The 24,437-nt window shown below is 34.3% G+C and overlaps 6 protein-coding genes and 1 pseudogene across 6 annotated transcripts; 1 reads left to right on the forward strand and 6 right to left on the reverse strand.

Annotated features, from left to right (window-relative positions):
- Positions 1-1,295: 1,295 nt before the first annotated feature.
- LOC123227138 (mitogen-activated protein kinase 19-like) lies at positions 1,296-6,612 on the forward strand. The gene is made up of 10 exons (XM_044651826.1): positions 1,296-1,618; positions 2,333-2,741; positions 3,026-3,153; positions 3,291-3,350; positions 3,828-3,977; positions 4,109-4,264; positions 4,391-4,602; positions 4,710-4,811; positions 5,068-5,231; positions 6,001-6,612. The coding sequence occupies exons 1-10, from the start codon at positions 1,595-1,597 to the stop codon at positions 6,429-6,431; spliced, it is 1,836 nt and encodes a 611-aa protein (XP_044507761.1). The 5' UTR covers positions 1,296-1,594; the 3' UTR covers positions 6,432-6,612.
- A 135-nt stretch (positions 6,613-6,747) lies between these two features.
- LOC123225136 lies at positions 6,748-8,561 on the reverse strand (annotated as a pseudogene).
- A 444-nt stretch (positions 8,562-9,005) lies between these two features.
- On the reverse strand, positions 9,006-10,413 carry LOC123225216 (agamous-like MADS-box protein AGL97). The gene is made up of 2 exons (XM_044649160.1): positions 9,433-10,413; positions 9,006-9,155 (listed from the first exon to the last, which is right to left on the reverse strand). The coding sequence occupies exons 1-2, from the start codon at positions 10,411-10,413 to the stop codon at positions 9,006-9,008; spliced, it is 1,131 nt and encodes a 376-aa protein (XP_044505095.1).
- A 1,419-nt stretch (positions 10,414-11,832) lies between these two features.
- On the reverse strand, positions 11,833-13,298 carry LOC123227149 (protein Jade-1-like). The gene is made up of 2 exons (XM_044651836.1): positions 12,248-13,298; positions 11,833-12,136 (listed from the first exon to the last, which is right to left on the reverse strand). Exons 1-2 carry the CDS (start codon positions 13,157-13,159, stop codon positions 12,092-12,094), a joined length of 957 nt encoding a protein of 318 aa, XP_044507771.1. The 5' UTR covers positions 13,160-13,298; the 3' UTR covers positions 11,833-12,091.
- Positions 13,299-14,484: 1,186 nt separating this feature from the next.
- Positions 14,485-17,884, reverse strand: LOC123214912 (probable sodium/metabolite cotransporter BASS1, chloroplastic). Its single transcript, XM_044634940.1, has 7 exons — positions 17,119-17,884; positions 16,224-16,317; positions 16,091-16,124; positions 15,948-16,002; positions 15,438-15,521; positions 15,052-15,339; positions 14,485-14,879 (listed from the first exon to the last, which is right to left on the reverse strand). The coding sequence occupies exons 1-7, from the start codon at positions 17,644-17,646 to the stop codon at positions 14,721-14,723; spliced, it is 1,242 nt and encodes a 413-aa protein (XP_044490875.1). The 5' UTR covers positions 17,647-17,884; the 3' UTR covers positions 14,485-14,720.
- Positions 17,885-20,061: 2,177 nt separating this feature from the next.
- Positions 20,062-21,180, reverse strand: LOC123225302 (aspartyl protease family protein At5g10770-like). The gene has a single exon (XM_044649268.1). The coding sequence runs from the start codon at positions 21,178-21,180 to the stop codon at positions 20,062-20,064; it is 1,119 nt and encodes a 372-aa protein (XP_044505203.1).
- A 1,914-nt stretch (positions 21,181-23,094) lies between these two features.
- Positions 23,095-24,213, reverse strand: LOC123225397 (aspartyl protease family protein At5g10770-like). Its single transcript, XM_044649372.1, has one exon. It carries the CDS (start codon positions 24,211-24,213, stop codon positions 23,095-23,097), a length of 1,119 nt encoding a protein of 372 aa, XP_044505307.1.
- Positions 24,214-24,437: the final 224 nt, after the last annotated feature.

Here is a 24,437-nt window from a genome sequence, read left to right on the forward strand (position 1 = left end):
TCCCCTTAAGGGCCGTTTGGTTGTAGTGTTTTAAAGATTATCTTAGTAATCTATCTTTTATTACTTACGTTACTTTATTTGATTTGTCACAGTAAGATTCTATTAACAACATTTATGTGACAAGTAATATAAATAAAAATCTGATTACTATCTTCACTTTTGGTATTAAAAAATTACAAAGATAATTTTAATTTTATTATAATTAAATTATTATTTATTAATTTTTTAAAACAAAAATAAATTTATTTTTAATTAATATAGCAAATAATATAAAAATATTTAAAAATAATTATATTTAAAGGCATTTAAGTAAAATAATTTACTAGTATTCTTTTATTACCGTTAACCAAACATATTAATTATTTATATAATCCATTTTTATCAAATTTTATCAAACGTAGTAATTATTTATACCTAATAATTTTTTCAGTAATCTATCTTTAAGTTTATCTTTTTATTTTGGTAATAAAATATTATTCAAACCAAACGCCTTCTTAGTGAAAGGGAGAAAGATGATTTTATATAATTTTTGATATAATTTTTTTATTTTTTTTTCTTTTAAAAAGTTTTAAAAAAATCAATAATTTTTTAAAATATTAAAAATGTTAGTAAAATTTTTGGAGGTTTTGTAAATTTGAAAAAGTTTTTAAAAATTTTGATATATCTCTCGGTAATTTTAAAAATAATAATTATATCTAAAAAAATTAATCAAAGCAATATATTTTAAAGTTTGTTAAAATTTTAATATTTTTTAAAATCTTAGTGATAAATTTTAAAACTGCTAAAATATATTAATAATTTTAAAATATAATATATTAGAATGTTAATATTTTTTAAAACCTTATTAATAGATTAATGATAATTTTATAATTTTAATAGAAAAATGAAACTATCACTAAAAAAAAAAAAACTTAGTAAATGTAACTATAAAAATAGATCATAGTAATAATTTTGTTTTTTAAAATTTAAATATTAAATAAAATAGCCATCAAACCTTGGATGAAAATTAATTATTTTACTTTAAGAAACTTATAAAATTATGTATATAATTTTGTATATAAATAATAATATATTATTGTATGATAATAATAATATATTATACAGATGACATTAACCAAAAGCATAATGTGTATCCAGTTTTAAACAGTAAATCAAGTAACGTTACCTTAAGCAAAATTACCAAAACGGCCACTGTCGTGTTCGTTTACCAGTCTCCGTACCCACTAAAGTACCACCACAGAAGCCAAATGTATATATAAATATAAATATAAATATGTATATGTATATTAACTCCCTATATGTATATGTAATTTGTCACACCCTTATAAAATTTCTAGTCTCCCTCTCGTCCTCTCTTCTCTATATTCAGATCTTGCACAATTCACTCTCTTCTGGTGAGAACGGGTCGTTGTTTTAAGAAGGAAACTCGACTCAGGGCTTGTGATCCGAAGCAGGTCTCCTAGAGGCAACTGCAGCTAATTTTTCAAAAATTTCTCAATTTTGTTTTGTCATCGAGGAGTTTCTTGGTTTTCCCTGAAAGTTTTACTCTTTGATTGAAGAAGTTCCGGAGAAAGGAGAGATCTTTGGGTCAAAGATGCAGCAAGATCAGCCCAAGAAGGTTACTTTTTTTCTCTCTCTCTCTCTTTCTCTCTTGGGTCTATTCGGTTGCCGCGAGGAAGATAGAGAAAGATTAGATCTGGCTAAGGGGTTTTCCTCTGTTGAATTCCTGAGGATGCTGATGAAAATAAACATGAATTCATCACTGAGCCTGAGTTTTTTCTTCTATCTGGACCATTTTTCTGTTTCTTTTGTTGGGATCCTAAAATTAGACCGAAATATAAACTAGAAATTCTTTTTATACTTTAGTTTCTCTGTCAACGCGTTATTATGTTTGTCAGTCTTGTTTTGATGGTTCGCTAACAGTTAATGTTCGATGACACCCATCTAATAATTCTCTACATAATTTTCAATGCTGTCTTAAATCATTGTACAACAATTGTTGTTATTTGTATCGTTGTAATAGGAAGTGTAACTGCCATTTAGGTTCTGCTAGTAATTTGAGGGAATGAATGGACTTCATTAAATTCTATGCTTGATTCCTTGATGGAAAAATTTGTTAAGCTGTTATGATCCTTGTGCATGAATATGTACTTCAAATTTTAAGTTTCTATCATTTGGGTTTGTTTTGAAAGTTTGGGATTAGACTGTTGGATTTGTGCGTAGTTGGGGTTTCGCTGTCTCTACATCCACATTTGCTAGAATGTGTTATTGTTCATTTCTTTTCATGTCTGACTTTCTGTTTTCGTTTTTTTTTTTTTGGTTAATGCGTCAGGAATTGAAAGTCAAGGATTTTTTCACTGAGTACGGTGATGCCAACAGATACAAAATTCTGGAAGTTATTGGGAAGGGAAGCTATGGAGTTGTTTGTGCAGCAATTGACACACATTCTGGAGAGAAAGTGGCAATCAAGAAGATACATGATGTTTTTGAGCATATATCTGATGCCATTCGGATCCTGCGTGAAGTCAAGTTACTCAGGCTCTTAAGGCATCCTGATATTGTCGAAATAAAGCGCATCATGTTGCCACCGTCAAAGAGGGAGTTTAAAGACATATATGTGGTTTTTGAGCTCATGGAATCTGATCTTCATCAAGTCATCAAAGCTAATGATGACTTGACCTGTGAACACCATCAGTTTTTTCTTTACCAGATGCTACGTGCACTTAAATATATGCATACAGGTTATCTTTTGCCCTTGTTTGAATTGAGTTTTTTGTTCTCCTTGTTCTGCAATTAATTCTACATTATCCATGTGCTAATAACTTCTCGTTGTTGTTAGCAACTCAATTGCAGCCTTCTATATTGCAATTCTTACAGATCCCCCTGCCACTCTCCAATTATATCTCTCTTTATATTAATATATTATGGTTGATATTACAAGTCAGTTTTATGTTCCTGGGCAGGAGTGGGTGTTTATCAAAGTGTTTGCAGAATATTTTTTTTATACTTTGTTGTTTGGTTGCAGCTAATGTGTACCATCGGGATCTTAAACCAAAAAATATTTTGGCAAATGCCAATTGCAAACTCAAAGTTTGTGATTTTGGACTTGCAAGAGTTGCATTTAGTGACACTCCAACTACAGTTTTTTGGACGGTATGTGTTACTGTGGATGCATTTGCGATATAATTGTGTGTCAATATATTATGTAGTTTGGTCTTTGTTACTCAATTCTGGGAGTGTTTATGAAATTGTCTTTAATGCTATTTGTATTTTCCTGACTTGCCTCACAGGATTATGTCGCTACAAGATGGTATAGGGCTCCAGAGCTGTGTGGATCATTCTTTTCAAAGGTATGGCTAGTCCAAGTGTGTCATCTTCTCGCTTCTCTGTGTTCTTTAGATTCTATTGTAATTGAATGGAACTTGGATGGCTGTATAATGGGTTAATTTGGTACAATGCTGTGGTTCAATTGCTATGTACCCATACAGGACTTGCACAAGATTTTTTTTTTTTTTAACTTGAATGAGTGATAAGTAGTGAGATGTATTTGAAATTGTTAACATGTCCTTGTTATGAGCTATGGCATAGTACTGAAGCAACACAATTATTTCTCTATGAACTGCTTGAGTGCTTTATATTAAGCAGTAATGCTAGATTGAAATAATTGTTGTTCAGGGAGGACTATGAACTCTCCTGGAAGTTGAAATGTCTGTCATTCAGGTAATTGTGTCAGATTATGTCTGTATCTCTGGAGTGGTTTCCTTTCAGTGTCAGGTTTCTGATTTTGTTGTAACACTCACTGACTCATATTACTTTCTTCATTGCAGTATACACCAGCAATTGATATTTGGGGTATTGGCTGCATATTTGCTGAGATATTGACTGGGAAGCCATTGTTTCCTGGTAAAAGTGTTGTCCATCAATTAGATTTGATCACTGATCTTCTTGGAACACCATCACCCGAAACCATTGCCGGAGTATGATACATCCCTTTTTTTTTTTTGGTTTTCTCTTTCTGTATTTTTCTTGATAGTTTGTTATGGTGCCATTTTTGTATTGTATTCTTTTCCCAGTTTCTTGATGGTAAATTTTTTTTGAACAAATGCAGGTTCGAAATGATAAAGCAAGAAAATACTTGACAGAAATGCGGAAGAAACCTCCTGTGCCATTTGCACAGAAATTCCCAAAGGTAGATCCTTCAGCACTTAGGCTATTGCAAAGGTTGATAGCATTTGATCCAAAGGATCGGCCTACTGCTGGAGAGGTTTGTATTTTGCATTATTTATTACTATAGGAATGTTACCACAATGATGTTTTATAACTGGAGTTTTGGGGCATACACCTTATTTCTTCAGAATACTTAGGCTGTTCAAATTTTTTGTCTAAACAGGCACTTGCTGATCCTTACTTTAAAGGTCTGTCCAAAATTGAGAGAGAACCTTCTTGTCAGCCAATCGCAAAGTTGGAATTTGAATTTGAGAGGCGAAGGGTGACAAAGGAGGACATTAGAGAACTATTATACCGGGAGATACTGGAATACCATCCTCAGCTGCTCAAAGATTATCTGAATGGAACTGAAGGCACAAATTTTTTCTATCCCAGGTTCAGTTGCTTTCTACTTAAAGCCTTAATTCTTTCTTACATATTTAATTTTTGTTTCCTATTTCTGTTTAGCTCTCATTGACAATTTAATGCATCTGTTATTGCAGTGCCATAGACCAATTCAGAAAGCAATTTGCATATCTTGAGGAAAATAGTGGCAGAAGTGGCCCAGTGATTCCTCCAGAACGAAAGCATGTCTCACTTCCACGGTAAGACTAGCATTTAAATATGACGATGGTCTTTGTGTTATTACCTTTTCCAATTGGTTGTGAATTTACTAAATTTCCCATTAGTTCTCTTTTGATAAGGCTGCAGGGGAAGCCATACAGTTATTTCGTTTATGTATTAATTTCATTAAGCCAATGATGAAACAATTTAACTGTTATAGAGTTAAACTGTCAGTTACTTATGTTCCATTAGATGTGAAATTTTAATGCAATACTTTAACCTGTTCATTGTTTCCAGGTCAACGGTTCACTCAAGTACAATCCCTCCTAACATACAGCAGAATGCAGCCTCTACTGAGAACCACCAAATGACTAATGAAGCTGCTAGGAATTTTAGAGTAACAGATGCGATGTCCGGAATGCAGTCCAAGGTTTTACGGCCACCACCTAGAATTCCAACAGGTATAAAGAGCTTGTTTCTTCTCTCTCAGATTTTATTTTCTTTTACACCAATCCTTATCATGCTTGTAAATGATCTTTCTGGCTTATGCTAGTTTTAAGTTGGAGAGGTTTGACAGTTGAGGTAAACAACTCATATACTTGCGAAATATTTGGGGTTGAGAAAGAAGTTAATTTTAGGGCACTTGAAAACATATTAATAACAAAGAGAATAAGTTTTCGTGCAATGCTATGTATACTTGTAATGACTACTAATTTTGGTATCAATAATGATATGTCACCGTGTGATTGTTTGATTCTTTATTCTTAATTCAAAATCATCAAATCACATAAGAAGACATTATCATTGGTACCTAAATTGATACTCATTATATGTGTATATAGTTTTTATTGATAAGTTTTCATGCCAGATCTCTGTGTACATGTTGATATATGTGGAGTTTCTGAGTTAGATCCATTTAGGTTTGGGTTTGGTTACCAAACCATGCTGCACAGAACTCGATTTTGCATTGTCTTTTTCATTGGTCGAAGAAGCCATTCTGCTAGACTTCTAGCATTTTGATTTTCTTTGGGAATTAGTAATTTAGTCAACACATTCATTCCATTTGTGTAATAAACCACTAGTATTTGCTTGCAACTAGGAACCCATTTTGGGATGTTGAGGCTTGGAACTGGAGTAGATTTTCTTATTCTACTGAACTTGGTATGAGTTTTCCTTTTGTTTGGTCTTGCATCCTTCCTTGCTGACTCTTCCTTTCCTATTTATTGACAGCAAAACCAGGAAGAGTTGTTGGATCGGTTGTACCATATGAGAATGGCAGGAGTGTTAAAGATACCTACAATGCAAGGACAGCTTACAGAAATGCAGCCCTTCCTCCACAAGCTGTTTCACCTAACTGTTTCTTCTGGACCAACAACGTGAATCAAGATAAGTATGGAGCTGAGGCTGCTAGGGGTTCTTCCCATGTTAAGCCAGAACCCCAACAGTACATCATGGCTGCTAAGCCAGTTCCTGGCATGCCAGTTGACGTTAACACAAATCCATATCACCAACCACAAGCCAAAGTAGATCAATTGACTGAACGAATCACCATTGATGCAAAGTTGCTACAGGCTCAGTCCCAGTTTGGTGCAGTTGGTGCTGCTGCTGTTGCCGTAGCTGCACGTAGGAATGTGGGAACGCTGCAGTATGGATTGTCTTAGCTGATGAGTAGTATGTTAATGTTAGAATGTATCATGCTAGTGCTAATATGATGGCTGGCCCGCAGGTTGGGATGGGGGATTGTTGGGGGCAATTGGATTCTCTTCTTTGGAGGAGAGTATTTATGTCCTGTAATTATACGTTATATCATTGAATTTAGAAATGCAAATAATTTGTTTCTCATTGCTGAAGAAATTTTCCCCGTTCCAAAGTGAAAATGGACGTTCTGAAGATAGCTTCCTTGTTGGTAACGAAATAATTAACAACCAAAACTAAATATGCTAACTCCTACCATTTTACAATGAAACTCTTAAACGTTCATCTTTTCGGTACTAAAACATCAAAATCACTAACAGTCCATTCTGCAACTTCATCTTGACCACTAACATAAATTTCAGTCCCCAAGTCAATTGATGGCCAGTGTCTCCTTACAGGCTCTGTACCAGGATCCTGATAGAAGTAAAGTGATTGAGATAATCGTCCAACATCAAGCTCCCAGTTTCTCGGATCACCGATCCAACCCTCACCCCTCTTTGTTGGGTACCCATAGTCGCCCCAAACTGGGTGTGGCAGAATCTGCAAGATTTCCTGTGGTTGAGGATTACTAAATGCATCACACAGATTGAATGGCTCCTCCGGAAACTCTGCATTTCCCGGAGAACAGTACACATGATAAGCATCATATGGGAAATTTTCAACATCAGTCCGATGAATGTGAGTCCCATTCGGAAGTGTGTGATAAGGAGGACAGTGTTTGAGATCATCAGGTTTGCACCAGGAATATCCCACTTCAGGATTTATTATCATCTCACTGTAACGAGTAACATCTGAAGTCACATTCCCATCACAAGGCTTGCCATTGTTCTTCCAACAGCTTCCAATGTCCATCAGATAAAACTGGCTATTTGGACCACCTCCTTGCTTTATGTCTAATCTGAATTTCACCTTGAAACTGGGTGACTCTGGAACCTGACACAATGGTCATATGTTATTTAAACAAATTTGAAGGAAAAGAGGTTAAAAAAAACAAATCAGAAATCTTACTATTTTCAGCATCCCTCTAGTCTGGTAATGGTAACCTCCAGAGAATCCTGTGGTGGCATCAGCCCTCAAGTAAAGCATCAGCCATGGATATTTCAGTGATGTCTTCAACAAATGATGAAAAATCCAACTCCCTTTCCCAGTCTCCTTCTCCCAGGTGACACTATAATAAGAAGTGCCATTTCCAGGCAGCACTCCATCAGTTACGTTAGCATCCAAATCCCATGTCCCATAAAAACTACCCTTTAAACTACTGTTACAACTCCCTTCCAGACTGGTATAGTTATGGTACATCAATGGCATGTTCATGCAGCCGTCACCAAAGCACGGAAACCGAGACTCGGGCGGAAATGGCCCATATCTCTCCCCGTTGTTGGGGCACCTTGAGGCATATGTGTCTGTGTTGCCACTCTTGAGCATCACCATCCAAAATTGCCATGGCCTTGGCTCGTCTTCTACTTGACATTTCTTTCCCAAGTAGAGTTCCTTCTTTGCAGCATATCTATCAACATTTCTGGTCTTTATTCCTGCATAGGAAACGTTCAATATTCCAAGCCTGTTGTCTTTCTCATCCACCAAATGCTTCACCTCGGCTGCAGAAATCAAGACAGGTAAGTTCAGCAACAAAATAAAAATAACACTGCAATTTACTAGAGAGAATAAAATAACATTGCAATTTTTCATATACACCCCACCATGTCGTCGCTTTTTCAAAAAAGTGTATTGATTCGTATTATATCATGTATTATATCGTATAACATGTATCAATATAGTGTGTTAATTTGATACACCTAAAAATATGTATTGTTTTCTAATAGTAGAATACTAATAACTATGGTTACAAAATGAATTTTCTAACCATGATCAACAAGGTTAAAGCAATCTGCCATCCGAGGACTTCCCATGTTCAAAGCTTCTTCACCGACTTCATTGCATTGATTCCAGGCCTCAATGGCAACCCTGAGACTGTCTCTTTTCATTCCAGGATCTCCAAGAGCTGAAATATACCCTTCTTCTTCACAATTTATAATACAAAATTCTGAAACCAGGGCAGCAAGCACAAACAGCCAGAAAATCCTCCAGAACTCCATTTTTACCACTCTCCGATGAATTCTATATGATATCGATATAAAATATCAATAAATTCGATCATTTATATAGAAAACTTTGAAGTGTTCATATTGGTCTTCTTTTCTGGTTGAATGGAGTTTGTTTTGGACAGAAATTTTATCAACTATTGTCAGCTTTATGTCTTGCAACAAAAATGAAAGTCTCCATGAAGAATACAAGTTTAATGTTACTACTTACTTCTTGTCATTTGTGAAATATAAACTCCAAAATCTCTCCGATAAATTAGCTAGAAGGATTAATTTTTGGACAAGTTTAATATTCTTAAGGTTTCTTGCAGCCCCAGAAAAGTAAATACTGTAGAATTTTACATTGTAAATGCCTTGCACATGCATATCTTCATCGTAGTTGAATTTAAGTTCTTCCATGGCATAAAACTTTTAAACCTGGAAGAATTTTGTGACAATTTAACTTTCCTTGTAGTTGTTTTGATATGATGAGGCAGAATTATACTCAGTACAGGAGAAGGGTGCAACAGCAGGCCCAACAATATCCATTGCCTCCATAGTGTCTGCTTGCTCCCCTGGAGAGTTCAATACTTTCCAGAGAACCAAACACTGTAGAGGAGAAACAAACAAGTTGGAAGTATTGAACATAAAGGTTCGGAACAAGTCTGCCACACAGCATTAAAAAGTTTCAAATCCACAATTAAACATCATGCACCAATATCTCGAAGCATATACAAAAATTCAATAATTCCTAATAACAGAAACTCTCCAAAACTTATTCAAGTCAGAAAGTAAAACTAGTCTCAAAGAGAATACTCAAAACTGATCATCTATTGTTGGAAAAATAAGGGAGATCATAAGAAAGGAGCTGTCCAAACTGATTCACAGTTGCAAGGGGCACACCCTTCACAGCAAAATTTGTGATGATGATGTTCTGGTGAGCACAATCTGCATAACTGACTGCATCTGAATCGGCATAAGGGTACAGTGGAAACTCTTTGTTTTCGTACTTGACATGCGTCTCCATCGAATTCTGAGGAACACCATGGTTAAAATCATCTTCAGGATTGGAAATAAATTTGTTCTTCGCCCCAAATTCAGCTTCCTGGTAAATGTTGTTAAATTCATCATTATTCACAGGATTCCCAACAGGATAAACAGCATTAGAAGTTGAGGCATTGTTGAATCCCACATTAGCATTGCTATTGTAAAATCTATTGTTTGCAAGTTTCTTAGAAAAACAAGGATTGTAAACAGAGTTGTTATCACCATTCATAAGAATCTGATCAAAATGAGAAAAATCAGAAGCCAAAGCAGTGCTAATTCCGTTGCTAAAATCAATATTGTCAACATGATTATTCCCAAAATTTGAAGTAGCAGAATCAGAAGTAAAACCTGAAGCAAAGACCTTTGAAGGCAAGTCATTCAACCTCATCAAAGCATTGTTTCTCAATTTTTCCACCTTTTCTTGAACAACAAGCAACTCATCAATGGACTCAAAACTCTCTTCCAGGTCTTCAACATCCTTCAAGAACCCATCAATGTTCTCTCTATTCTCAGGTTCTTTCACAAATGCCTTGATTTCACTAGAAAGAGAAATAGCTGACTTCATAATCTCCTTATCCGCCCGCTCAGGAACACGATTATGAAGAAAAGCATGGAACACAGAATCAACTGAAGGGTATCCAAAAGAAAAAATGCTTTCTTTCGAACAAGGTGAAGAAACCACTATGGCAATTTGAGCTCCAGAAAGCATGCACAATTCTGCAGCTTTGTTAAATAACCCACAACGCCTCTTTGAGAAACTAACGGCCCTTTGAGCTCTGGTTTCACGTTTCTGCATAGGAATCTTTCTGCTTGCTTTCATTGTTTTAGCTACTAAATTCAGCAAACAAAGTATTCAGACTTTCCTGAAAGCTAGTTTTTATGGAAGGTTGATTCACGGGTTTGAATCTTCCTGATTATAGGAAGTAGTCGGTCATTAATGGGGAGAATCTTGATCATTAATGCAAATCAATATAGGAAGTTTTCAGTATCTGGAAATATTCGAGCAATTAATTAATGAAGTTCAGTTGAACTTTTTCTTCTGACATCAGGATTTTCTGGGATTCATTTATTATTGTTATTACACAAATTTCTCTGAACTTTCCGAATTTATTGGCAAGATTTTCCGCAAGATCAGTCTAGTTAATACTAATTAATAGCTTCCAAATCACTTAATGTCCATTCTGCAAGATTTATGTATGGCCAATTGCACTGTGTTTACGAAAATAATGTTGTAAAAAGGAGTTAAATTCAAATAATATAATCAGTTACAAAGACAAATGTAATATGAGCCCAAGGATAAATTCATCAATTAATTAACCTTAATGATTTTGGAGGGGTAATTAATGACATTGCAATTAACACTAATAACTTTAACTAAAAGAATATTTATATCCTAATGAGAAGTATAAACACAACTCCATGAAGACTAATGGAAAGTTGTACTATATCATAAGATTTAATTATTTCTGAATTGAATACATTACCCATATACGATTGACTTGAGATTGAAATTTAAACCTAGTTTTAAGAAGACAATTTGATATTGGTTTCTTGGTTTAGACCTAATAAAATAATTAAGGATAGTGATTAGATATGATAACAAATATTAATCATTTTGCTAATACAAATAGACTCGAACTTTAATTAACTAGTTATTAAAATAATATCGTTTTAATACATATTCGTTAAAACAACATCGTTTTAATACATATTCGTTAAAACGATATCGTTTTGTATCAAAATTTTTAATTTACGAATAACTCAAGCTTGAGCTCGAAGTTGTAGGCTCGAGCTCATTTAGGACTAACTCGTTTCAGACTTGTTTGAGCCGAGTTAGAACAAACTCGATTCGAATCTAGCTCTAATTGACATAAAGCATTCCAACTGTAATTAAGCATAGATTTTCAACAATTTTTGAAGCTTGGAAACTAAGTCAAGAACAGAGGTTAACTCAATTAGTAGATCTACTGTAGACCTACCTATCCATCTATAAGGCATCCCATGCCCTCACTGGGCAACGCCTGCCTTTCTCATGTTCAACACAGAGGGGCTAATCATGAAATAACCAATCTAAATTAAAGTTCCAAATGTTCACTGATTGAGCTTTATTCTTCACTTGAAGCAATCTATAGTTGCTCAAAATGACTTGAATGACATGATTAGACCCCAAACTTTCAGAAAGTTGCAAATTCACATTCTGGTAGATTACCACAAGTTTTAAATCAAGAAAAGTAACTACTGAACCAAGAAAGTGCATTTGCAATGACAAACCATTCACAAAAAATGAAGCACCATTATAATCCATGTCACATATTCATGTTGGAAAATGAACGTCAAGAAACAGCCTCTAAATTTACTCATCAAGAACACAGAATCAGCAGAACTTTCATATCAACTAATGATCAAACCTAAACTTTGAAAGCAACATCATCATATAAATGTTAAGAGTCAGAATCTGCAATTATGCTATAGGAACACACCCCCTTCTGTGTTTCAAGCTACTCATTTCTTGCCACAATCTTGAATTTTCCTGTCTGTTGTTGCTGCATAGAGATCAAAAAGCACACCAACAAATCATTACCAGGGAAAATTATCAATAAAATATCCAAAAAGAGCAAGTGTTTGATGCATAAATCTTTTTTTAATTAATTTACCTTCTTCCATAACTCAGTATGGTCTTTGCAGAACCCTGCAACAACAGCTCCCTTCTTCCCTTCCTTATACTCAATAGAAAGATCTTCCTTCAATCCACAAGTTACATGAAACCATAGAGGGCACTTGGGCTCAGAACACTCAATCGCACATCCTCGTTTACTCCTACAAATATAACATTTCTTCTCCTCCCTCACCTTCGGCACCTTAGAACAATCAATCCCCTCTCTTCCCTCTGGATCCTCAAAGAAAACCTCAGGAACAAAAACCGCGCAGACGACGTGCGCCCACAAGCCATTAGTAGTTGGCTTCATGGCACCACCCTTCATTGGACACAAACAACAAGAAAATTGAGAATTTTTCTCTTTACTTGCTAAGCATTGAGCACAAAACCAATCACCTTCCGGGATATTTTTCACCAGAGGATTGCCATAACAAGTGGTGTGCACCATTAAATCACACCCGTCACATAACACAATAGGATCTTTTGAATCCCCGTCTGTGCTTTGACATATTGCACAAACAATCCCATCATCATCATCTTCCCCACAAGCCACCTCTTCATCTTCTAAACTCTTGCTTTCAAGATTAGAGTTGAACTCACTGATTTCTTTAGACTCTTCTTCTGTTTCAGCTTCTTCATTGAAACACGGCTTCCACTCAACATTAAGATCAAGACTCAATGAAGGCGAATCAGACACTAAATCCGGCTGAAGAGCCCACACCCTTTTCTTAGCCGGCAAAGAATACGTTGCAGTCGAAAGGGTGACTTCAGATTCACATTGAAATTGGGGCAGTTTTCTCTTCTTAGCCGGAAGACAAAATGTTGATTGTTGATTTTGCTGATGACCTTCGCGTTGTTGCATAAGGCGGAATCTTTTCAAAGGGGGCAAGGCTTCAAAATTGGTAGCCATTCTGGGTTTGGGCAGTGAGAAAATGAAAGAAAGCTTTGAAATTTTGTGAGGAAATTAACATTTAAAAAGTTTTAAAACAAAATTAAAGAGAGAAATAGTGGCGGGATGGTTTGAATCTGAGTTTTTGATTGAAGTTTAAAGGTTTTGAGTTTGTGTTTGGCTATTGGCGCCAATCTCATACGTTAAACGATTTGTTTGGTGAAGTTTGAGTTCTAAATTTTGGGTTTTTTACGCGGGTTTGGATATTCTTGTTTCGCGGGTCGTATCTGTAAAACTGAAATAATTAAATATTCTTTAAATTATTTTATGTAAATAATAATAATATTAATATTTAATCAATCTGGTTTATATATATTTTACAATACCCAGCTACATATTGAAAACATTTTAGGTTTAAGATACAGACCGACTCGAGTTTGAATGTTCTTTGACTTGAGTTTATCTTAAGTTGTCCAAATTTGATTCAAGTTTAATGAACTAATATTAAGGATAACTTGAATTCATCTTAATATTTAAGTTTTAACTTTAAAATTTAATTCTAATACGTGATTTAAATTTATAATTCAAACTTACGACTTATTAACAAAACAATATTATTTTTGTAATGATTTAATATAACTTAAATTAAGATATGAGTTAAATTTAGGCTGATTTAAATAATTCACTCAACTTATAAATTAGTCTAAATTAAACTCTTTTCAATTAGAGTTCAATTCAATTTCAGAGAAAAAAATGATCATTATTTTGATTTGAACTTGATTTGAACTCAACTTAAAACTAATTTGATCTCAACCAAATTAAATTAAGCCAACTTTTGAGCCCTAATCAAGTATAATAAGGGAGTTTTAGTTAAGAGAATTTTAATTTATAATCATAATTTTTATGATATTATTTTTAAATAAATATTAATATATTTTATTGAGGGTACTTCTATGGTGCAGATAACTTAATCAGCCACTAGCGAATCGTGAATATTATTCAATGATGGGTAATACTATATACACAACTTTATATACAAATAACAATGCATTATTATATAACTGAATAATTAAAAATTGAAAATAAAATAATACTAAATCATATAATAGCACATTATTATTTGTGTATATAATTGTAAACAGTTTTATTGTTCAATAATATTGGATCAATAGCAAAATGTATTTGCTATTCACGGATATGAATGATCTCCAAACTTGAACATGAATGCGTTATAATCAAGCACCAAAATTGCTGAAAATTTCACAGCATCATTTCCTACTTATTTTCAAGATTCAAATATAAATCTCTATTTCTCACATCCTGATCTCTAGTCACACACAAACTGATATCATCTAGATTCCAACATTAGAATATTCATCAAACTTAGTTCAGCCTTATGATACTTTTAGAATAATGATATCTGCACAAACTCCACAAATTGGGGGACAAAGGATACCGCATCTACCTGAAGTACTCAGGTACATATGGCCAATGATATCATCGCAGGACTAAAAATTACATATTCAAATACTTGAAGAGAAATGCCACAGAGCTATTCAAAGGTTATCCATAGTTTTGAATTTCAATCTTGCATTTGCTTGCGTGCCGGTGCAGTGCGTCTCCAAAATCCTGCTAAGACACTTCCAAAGATTGATTGACAGACACTGGAAACTGCACATGGTACCGCAGTAAGAGGGTTTCCGAAGTGTTGAGTGGCAAGAATAACTCCGAGCACCGAGTTCTGAAACATCAAGTGGATTAATCAGAACTGACGGTGACAATTGCATGCAAATAAATGAAATTGATGCACCTCCCCAACAAAATTACTGAAATTGGCTTTGAAGGATCTCTAAGTCGAAACAAGGAGCAGTTGCTCTAAAATCACAAATTGAGATTTTAAAAATAGTTATTACCTGCATGCCAACCTCAATAGAGATCGTCCTTGAAGATGCTATGTCAAGGCCAAGTGCCCTTGCAAGTACATAACCAAAGAAAAATCCAGAAGCATGAAGAAGAGATGCAGCAAGAACCACTTGTTTGCCAGACATAAGGATTGCAGAAGAACTCTGGGCAATTGCATTTCCACACAGAATAGCAACAGTTCCCACAGCAATGGGTGGCATCAATGGAGAGACAAACTTAACCAGGCTTTGGAAATACTGGTTTAGAAATGCACCAGCCAGTACAGGAAGAAGAACTACCTATGGCCATAGCACAATTACAATTAGAAATAATACAAGTGGTTGAGCAACAGCAATAAACAACTTATAACCAATGAGGAAGTGGCAAGAGAGCTCACCTGCAATGTGGACATTAATAACCCTGCTGCATCCACTGCAACATATTGCCCGGCAAGTTTAGCTGTAAGAAAAGGGGTCATGACCTGAAAAAGAAAGGAATAACACAATGTACAGGATATCACTAAGAGAAGGTGCATGGAAGAGGGGCGATTTCAGCCGTAAAAAATGTATTGCTCTAGTTAATGCTTGACAAAAACCATACATTCTGAAAGAAGATTTCATTGAAAGTAAGAAAATGGAATAGAACAACTTAGCAGTCACGTGATATAATATACACATATCAAGAAACAACAGTCTTTCTGTTCTCACATCTTTCAACAAAATAATAAGGCAAAAAGAAAACCGACAAAAAAAAAAAAACATTTTGTTGGGAGATAATCTGTTGGGGGGATGAAAGAGAAGTAAATTTACATAACACATTGCATCTACATAAATATAATTAACATAGCACCAAACAAGCACTAGTTTCAAGAAAAAAAACAGTGGACATAAAAGGCATGTTTACCCACCACAGCCAAAAGGGTGCTTGCTGCTGTCATCAACACTGAAAGTGCTACATTTCCACTGGAAAACAGAAAGGCCATCAGATCTTCTGCCTTTGGCAGACATGAGAAAAAAAGAGAGCGATGATTGCTTAAGAAAATTCACGGACCGTGCAATATAAGTTACAATGTTACTAGCTGTACCTGCAACCAGAGGACAAGAAAACCATAAAAAAAAAAAAAAATCGGGCAAGGATGGAATAAGTGAAATGTCTATACACAATGAAAGAGAGACACACTTACCACCAGGGCAGCAACCAACCAATATTAAACCAACTGCATAATGCGCTGGCAGATTTAAAAGCTTGCTCACAAGAAATCCTGATATTGGCATCACCTACAACAGTCCCCCACTATCTTCTAATTTAGTACATATATTCTAGATCATACTTACATAGGCTGAAATTGCACATCTTTTGTCAGCTAATCGAGGCACTAATGCTTTAAGACACCGCACTGTTTCTACACAAATTTACTTTGTTCTCACAATGGTTGCAAAATATCAAAAAGGCCAGTGAAGCTACAGAAAACCAACTTGTCCAGAAAGTGAGGAAAAACTTGAAAAATGATAAATTTAGAGGTAAAGAACAAAGCATTGTGAGAGGATGAGTTACTGAATTCTAAACTTGATAACTAATATCTGAGCGTGCAAATGGTACTAGTTTGGTTAAGGTTATAAAAAGATCATAGAAGTCTCAATAATGTATCTTATAGACTCTCCTTAACATCAATATCATAGAACATGTCATATACCATACCCTTAACAATATCACATATTCAAATAACATTTTACATACAATCACTAAGTATTCTGCCTTGGTACTTAAGTATGTATCAGAAAGCATATAATTGCAATAACATAAGTTCAATTTTTTATTACTAACTATTATTATTAATAAACAGTTTCTTGTCAAAATAAATACAACAACGTAAAAAAAACTAAAAGTTCTACCTCATTGGATTGAAAAATACACATTTCACTACACAAATTAGAAATGACAGTTGATAGATAGATCCATTTATCTTCTGTATCTAAGTTTGCAGCTAAAAGAAACATGTGAAAAAGGATCTTTAGCATTTTGCTCTTGAATTAAAAATGAATATACCAGATGGGAAGGTAAAGAAGCAAAACACAGACCGAGTACTGAAGCACGAAGCCAGAAATGATCTCCTTGGGCATGGAAAGAGCGCCACGTAGGTCATCAAGAGAGATAGTCATGCCCATACCAAGCATGGTGAGAGTAAGGCCAAGAATGGTCCACTTTGGCGTGACCCAGTTGAAAGAAACTGGCTTCATCAAACCCAATAAACAACCCAAAGATACCCATATCGGAAATGCAGTAGATATTGCTTCACCAATCAACTCAATCCAATCGCGAAACCTCCGCTCATTGTTTGTCTCATAACTGTTCGACGAAATGTCACTTCGAATAGGAACACACGTCTTGGGTGAGAAATTAGTTAGTTTTGATTGGAGAGTGAAAGTGGTTGGTGGGTTCCAAGTGGATTTGCTCAATTGGGACGTGAAAATGAGTTTATTTGAGGATCTGATACAAGAAATCGAAGGGAGCTTTTGTGGTTTAATTGTTGGAGGATGGGTTGAAATGTGCGGGTTGTTTAGCTGAAAATGGAGTGTTGGTTTGGGGGATGAAATTGAGGACAACATTAAGCTGAATGCTGCTACCAATAATATTGACTCAGATTACTCTCCTGTGAATTCTTCTATTAAGTTGAATGCAGAAAAGGTGAAATCTTCCGAGCATTAATATAAACGATTCCAACGAGTTTATATATACTACAAAGAAAACGGTGATGAAAGAAGTTTAACCAACATTCAATGTTAATAGGGAAACAGAAGGGATGAAAGCCCAGAAAGATGACCTTCTGGCCTTGTATGGGTCTTGTAATTTATATACTTTTATCAAGTCAACTATTAAATTGTAAAAATATTATAGTAACACCTCTTTTGAATTGAACCATACAACATTATGGGATGCAAATGTTATTTTTTAAAAGTTAAAAAAGAATATATTTTTAGAATCGCACATGGGAGACCAGATTGTTATTGATGTGCCTGAATGTAGATTTATGTGCCTTCAGTTCACTGCTAACCTTGTTGTGGTTAAGAGCCTAAGCTCTGTAATTGCTGCCTATGTTTGCCTTGGTAACTGCTTTGGCCGTCCTGGTGTACACAAACCGGATTACTCAGAATCTGTATTTCAGCTTTTTGGAGAGATATCTCAAGTTCAGATTCTAACACTCTCTGCTATTACCATGTTTGTAAGTTTGCTTGAGCTCATTTAGTTTAATTTATGTTAAGGGTTCTGTTGGATTCTTGACATTTAATTAGAAATTATTGATTATTTGTGTGATTCACCATAATCTCCATGATTTTGTTGGAGGACTATCAGATTTGCTCTTCATCAGAATCTGTCCTGTGTCCTAATTTGATCCAGTTGTCGCTGAATGTTGAGCACTGTGAGTACTAGCAATTCTTGCTGTACTTCTCCATTGCGAGCTCATTTACGCTGCATCTGTTCTTGTAGTTTCATATAAAACTAGCAGTCCAGCTCTAGTTCTTCTGCACTGACAGTACTCATGTGTATTGACTTTCTCCTGTTGATTTTTAAATGCAGTGATCAAATATTAAGTCTTCTTGGCACAGCATATATTACCAACTACAGGTTCTCTTTCTATGGCTATGGAGTTTGTTGATTTACATTGGGTGGCAGGTCTCTGGTACTGCATGCAATTGAGCATAATGCACAATGATCTAAAACTCTTTAGTGACTCAAGTAATTCATGAGAGAAATCCAGGATATTTTGACCCTGGAGGATCCTGAAACTGTGCCATATGTTCATTCAGTGCTCCCAGCATGGTCTGGCTTGCTTGAATCAAGATCCATCAATTGAGCATGTGTATTTATTTGTGAAATGCAAGAGCAATGATTGACCTCTTTCACATGCAGCTTGTGGTCTGATGCAATCTGGAAGTGTTTCTTATCACTAAACAAGGAAAATCTTGTTCATTAATGAGAAATATTTTATGTGTTGTCAAAATAATAAGAAGGTCAATAATTACAAAAATTGGCATTTAATTGTTCTCATAAATAATTTAATTTATATGTTTTTAACACTGATTCATTTGCACAAAACGACAGCGTAGTCTCAGTTATCTTCTTCCAACTCCTTCTCCCGCTCTTATCTGTTTCAGCTTCTGCTCAGATTGCATCACTTTGAACTTTATGCTACCGGCCTTCATGAAACCCAACAAAACAAACTCAAAAGAACTTGAATACGTTCAAATGGTGATGAGTCCAAAAATTTTTCAAGCATGTTCAAACTTTTTCAGATTTCTAACACCTTAATTTTAAAAAAAAAAAATTATCCTCCAAACATACGATTATACTATTGACAGTTCAAACTATAATTATAAAAAAAATATAAATATTTTTGTTATTCTTTAATTTAAAATATAATATAAATTAAAAATATAAAAAAAATTTAAATAAAAATTGGTAGAATAAATATTATTTAATTCGAGGACTTTTTGGTTTATTCACTAAATTTATATAAATGAATGGAAAAATAGTATTTTCATCTTAAATAATAAATTGTCATTTCATGAAAAGTGGAAAATAGTTGTTTGACCAATTGTTTTTTTTATAAAATCAATCATTTAATATAAAACAATTAAATTAAAAATAAAACAAAACATAAATATATAATAATATATTATTATTTATACTTAAAATTATTCATATAATTTTATTATTAAAAATAATATTATATATAAATAAATTATATAAATTGAAGTGATAATATTTAAAAATATATTTTAAAAAATAAATAAATAAACGTTTACATTATCCACCCTTAAAATAACATTTTAATTAGTAGAAATAATTTCGTATAATCTAATTGCACTCGTAGACTTATTCTATCACTGATACAGAGCAAACACAGAAAATGACCAAGGAAGAGACTACATTCCAGTCTCTATAATTATTTTCACTGCAGAATTACGTGCTTAATTATGAATAAAAACATCTCCGGCTGAATCTTAGATGTTTATATTCACTCAATAGCTGCTGCAACCACGGTTAGGAGAAAATCCCACCTGCTTATTTGCTATATCGTAGAGTGTATTCACATTCTCCAGCTGATGACTGCCGATAATGGTTTTTTCGTCTCCAGCAAAAGCCAAGCACATTTTGGAAAAAGGATTACTCTCAGTGTCACTAATAAGAACAGATTTATAGCCCAAAGTTAAATTCAAAGAATCCCCAAAGTGCAGTGTGATAGTTGGTATATTAGCAGTGCTTAAATCCTGCCCCTCAAGATTAAAGCACGTGTTCATCATTCCAGATGATACAACTATGGGATATTCTGACATCAACTCCCGAAATGAAGAGCTAAGCTCTGAGTAAACTGATGGAGGCAAGCGACTTATGGTGGTTCCAGTGTCTAACAGGGCTTTTTGTGAGGATGATGAGCTTGAAGGCATTTGCAGTATCTTTTGGCCGATTGTGATAGCAAAAAGGTTGATATAGTAATTTTTATTGTCCCCATTTGGACCTTCAACAAGTGAAACATGAAACAGAGGTTTGCAGGCTGCGGCTGCTTCATCTCCAAAAGCCAGGAACCCAGTGGAGGAATCTGAGGATGGAAGACAGTAGCCAAATTTCTGGGAAAATGCTTGGCTTGTTTGATCTATGAAGGAATTATCAGCCAAGCCCAGAGCTAATAACCCCTCAACTTTATCAAATCCACTGGGTTTGTGGCCACAAAGGAACTCAAAGCTTGGAAAGAACACCTGTGAAGTTAGGGTTAAGGTATCTTGTACAGAATTTCCATCAACTTTAGACTTGTCGTGGTAGTCTTGGCTTTGGTGGCAATTATTAGCAGAAGAACAATTGGAAAACGTTGAAGATTGGAGAGGATCAAAAAGGGTTTCATTTGGATTACAGGTAATGCAGGGTTTACATTTTATCCACGTAGTGGCACTTCCTGTGTCCACCATTAACGTTAAATCAAGCTTAGGTGTGCCAAACCCAACTGTGACAAGGTAATTGTCACCTTGCTTCTTCAGAGGAAGCTTAACCCCTTGTCCAGTAGGAGAAACATCAGCCAGTTCTCTGGCTCCATAAACAAAAGAGAAAAGAAGAAGGCAAAAGCTGAAACGAAGCAAATGTGCCATTTTGAAATGTATGTATGAATCTTGTATATTGCAAGTATGTTTATATAGAAATAGGAGGAGATGAGGTCTGTGTGAGTGTGAGTCACTTTGCCGTGTGAGGCCATAAAATTACGGAGTGAAGATTTGTAGTTGATGTAAAGGCCAAAGAGGTTGACTGAGTCTGACAGTCTCCTCCTTAGTCAGCAGCAGGTCTTTTACTCAACGAGTTTAGTTTAATTGGCTACAAATATATTGGAAATCCAAATTCCTTTTCTAGCTCCTACGACTGATTCTTATAGAAAATTCCAATTTTCAAGAACTTTGGCTTATATTTCTTCAATTTATATAGCTGAGTATTTATCACGGTAATCTTTGAATGATAAATAATATAATGAGTAATTTAATTAACAACTTTTCTTCCTTTGAATAAATTATTAAAGTAATCTCAATTTTGTTACACTTTCCGAAGTGGTACAGTTGTTTCAAATTACAGAAAAATCAGCATGATAGTAGATCTATTAATCAAACATCTTGCATCTAGTAAGTCATGCCTTAAATTTTCAGATCAATCCAGTCATATATTTAAAGTTGTTATTCTTGTTTTTTTTTTTTTTTTGGGTGGAATCTTAAATGAGAAAAAGGTTAGTAAAAATAGGGGTAGACACAAACCAAACCGAGTTCTAACACCCTTTGACTCGAATTTGATTTGAATAAAAAATAGTTTGTATCCAACAATTAAATTAAATATTTAATTATTGGATACATCGAACTCAAGATTTGGTGATTTTGTTTGTTTTCCGACAACAAAAATGTTAAAGAAGGGTAATAAATCATTTCTTACTGTGCCTACTCACATCAACCTTCCATCTTTGTTCATCGAACCCAAAATTTGGTGATTTTGCTTGTTTTCCGACAACATAAATGTTAAAAAAGGATAGTGAATCATTTCTTATCATGTCTAATAGCTTATAACGTAGAGATTTAAACATTTTGGTGTAGATTTAACGTGTTTTTCACTATAGTTTTATTTTTTTGGGTGAAATAGCTTTATCCAACAATTAAATATTTAATTTTTTTTCTTATTAAACATCTTTTAACTTTTTTTTTGAATTAAACCTCTTTTAGAATTCAAATAGGTACTAACTGACCTCATTGGAAAAGTTTGGTGTACAGACAACATTATAAGTTCTATTATTAATTGAAGAAAATGCACAAAGAACTTAAAAAAGAAAAAGTATGGCCTAAAAAATTCAATTTGAAACAACCATGAATCGAATCAAATCCTAAAAAATATAAATATTTTTGTTATTCTTTAATTGAAAAAATAATATAAATTAAAAATATAAAAAAATTTTAAATAAAAATTGGTAGAATAAATATTATTTAATTCGAGGACTTTTTGGTTTATTTACTAAATTTATATAAATGAATGGAAAAATAGTATTTTCATCTTAAATAATAAATTGTCATTTCATGAAAAGTGGAAAATAGTTGTTTGACCAATTGTTTTTTTTATAAAATCAATCATTTAATATAAAACAATTAAATTAAAAATAAAACAAAACATAAATATATAATAATATATTATTATGTATACATAAAATTATTCATATAATTTTATTATTAAAAATAATATTATATATAAATAAATTATATAAATTGAAGTGATAATATTTAAAAATATATTTTTAAAAATAAATAAATAAACGTTTACATTATCCACCCATAAAATAACATTTTAATTAGTAGAAATAATTTCGTATAATCTAATTGCACTCGTAGACTTATTCTATCACTGATACAGAGGAAGACAAACACAGAAAATGACCAAGGAAGAGACTACATTCCAGTCTCTATAATTATTTTCACTGCAGAATTACGTGCTTAATTATGAATAAAAACATCTCCGGCTGAATCTTAGATGTTTATATTCACTCAATAGCTGCTGCAACCACGGGTAGGAGAAAATCCCACCTGCTTATTTGCTATATCGTAGAGTGTATTCACATTCTCCAGCTGATGACTGCCGATAATGGTTTTTTCGTCTCCAGCAAAAGCCAAGCACATTTTGGAAAAAGGATTACTCTCAGTGTCACTAATAAGAACAGATTTATAGCCCAAAGTTAAATTCAAAGAATCCCCAAAGTGCAGTGTGATAGTTGGTATATTAGCAGTGCTTAAATCCTGCCCCTCAAGATTAAAGCACGTGTTCATCATTCCAGATGATACAACTATGGGATATTCTGACATCAACTCCCGAAATGAAGAGCTAAGCTCTGAGTAAACTGATGGAGGCAAGCGACTTATGGTGGTTCCAGTGTCTAACAGGGCTTTTTGTGAGGATGATGAGCTTGAAGGCATTTGCAGTATCTTTTGGCCGATTGTGATAGCAAAAAGGTTGATATAGTAATTTTTATTGTCCCCATTTGGACCTTCAACAAGTGAAACATGAAACAGAGGTTTGCAGGCTGCGGCTGCTTCATCTCCAAAAGCCAGGAACCCAGTGGAGGAATCTGAGGATGGAAGACAGTAGCCAAATTTCTGGGAAAATGCTTGGCTTGTTTGATCTATGAAGGAATTATCAGCCAAGCCCAGAGCTAATAACCCCTCAACTTTATCAAATCCACTGGGTTTGTGGCCACAAAGGAACTCAAAGCTTGGAAAGAACACCTGTGAAGTTAGGGTTAAGGTATCTTGTACAGAATTTCCATCAACTTTAGACTTGTCGTGGTAGTCTTGGCTTTGGTGGCAATTATTAGCAGAAGAACAATTGGAAAACGTTGAAGATTGGAGAGGATCAAAAAGGGTTTCATTTGGATTACAGGTAATGCAGGGTTTACATTTTATCCACGTAGTGGCACTTCCTGTGTCCACCATTAACGTTAAATCAAGCTTAGGTGTGCCAAACCCAACTGTGACAAGGTAATTGTCACCTTGCTTCTTCAGAGGAAGCTTAACCCCTTGTCCAGTAGGAGAAACATCAGCCAGTTCTCTGGCTCCATAAACAAAAGAGAAAAGAAGAAGGCAAAAGCTGAAACGAAGCAAATGTGCCATTTTGAAATGTATGTATGAATCTTGTATATTGCAAGTATGTTTATATAGAAATAGGAGGAGATGAGGTCTGTGTGAGTGTGAGTCACTTTGCCGTGTGAGGCCATAAAATTACGGAGTGAAGATTTGTAGTTGATGTAAAGGCCAAAGAGGTTGACTGAGTCTGACAGTCTCCTCCTTAGTCAGCAGCAGGTCTTTTACTCAACGAGTTTAGTTTAATTGGCTAC

The sequence above is a fragment of the Mangifera indica genome, chromosome 1 (assembly GCF_011075055.1).
Source record: "Mangifera indica cultivar Alphonso chromosome 1, CATAS_Mindica_2.1, whole genome shotgun sequence".
NCBI classification, from domain to species: domain Eukaryota; kingdom Viridiplantae; phylum Streptophyta; class Magnoliopsida; order Sapindales; family Anacardiaceae; genus Mangifera; species Mangifera indica.

Coding starts and splice junctions, on each gene's coding strand:
- LOC123227138 (XM_044651826.1), top strand. CDS start 1,595: ATGCAGCAAGATCAGCCCAAGAAG. Junction 2,742..3,025: donor ACTTAAATATATGCATACAG/GTTATCTTTTGC, acceptor GTTTGGTTGCAG/CTAATGTGTACCATCGGGAT. Junction 4,265..4,390: donor ATCGGCCTACTGCTGGAGAG/GTTTGTATTTTG, acceptor TTGTCTAAACAG/GCACTTGCTGATCCTTACTT.
- LOC123225216 (XM_044649160.1), bottom strand. CDS start 10,413: ATGAAAGCAAGCAGAAAGATTCCTATGCAGAAACGTGAAACCAGAGCT. Junction 9,156..9,432: donor AGGGTGTGCCCCTTGCAACT/GTGAATCAGTTT, acceptor TCTCCTCTACAG/TGTTTGGTTCTCTGGAAAGT.
- LOC123227149 (XM_044651836.1), bottom strand. CDS start 13,159: ATGGCTACCAATTTTGAAGCCTTGCCCCCTTTGAAAAGATTCCGCCTT. Junction 12,137..12,247: donor ATACTGAGTTATGGAAGAAG/GTAAATTAATTA, acceptor ATCTCTATGCAG/CAACAACAGACAGGAAAATT.
- LOC123214912 (XM_044634940.1), bottom strand. CDS start 17,646: ATGTTGTCCTCAATTTCATCCCCCAAACCAACACTCCATTTTCAGCTA. Junction 16,318..17,118: donor GCTTCGTGCTTCAGTACTCG/GTCTGTGTTTTG, acceptor GGACTGTTGTAG/GTGATGCCAATATCAGGATT. Junction 14,880..15,051: donor CTATTGAGGTTGGCATGCAG/GTAATAACTATT, acceptor TTGATGTTTCAG/AACTCGGTGCTCGGAGTTAT.
- LOC123225302 (XM_044649268.1), bottom strand. CDS start 21,180: ATGGCACATTTGCTTCGTTTCAGCTTTTGCCTTCTTCTTTTCTCTTTT.
- LOC123225397 (XM_044649372.1), bottom strand. CDS start 24,213: ATGGCACATTTGCTTCGTTTCAGCTTTTGCCTTCTTCTTTTCTCTTTT.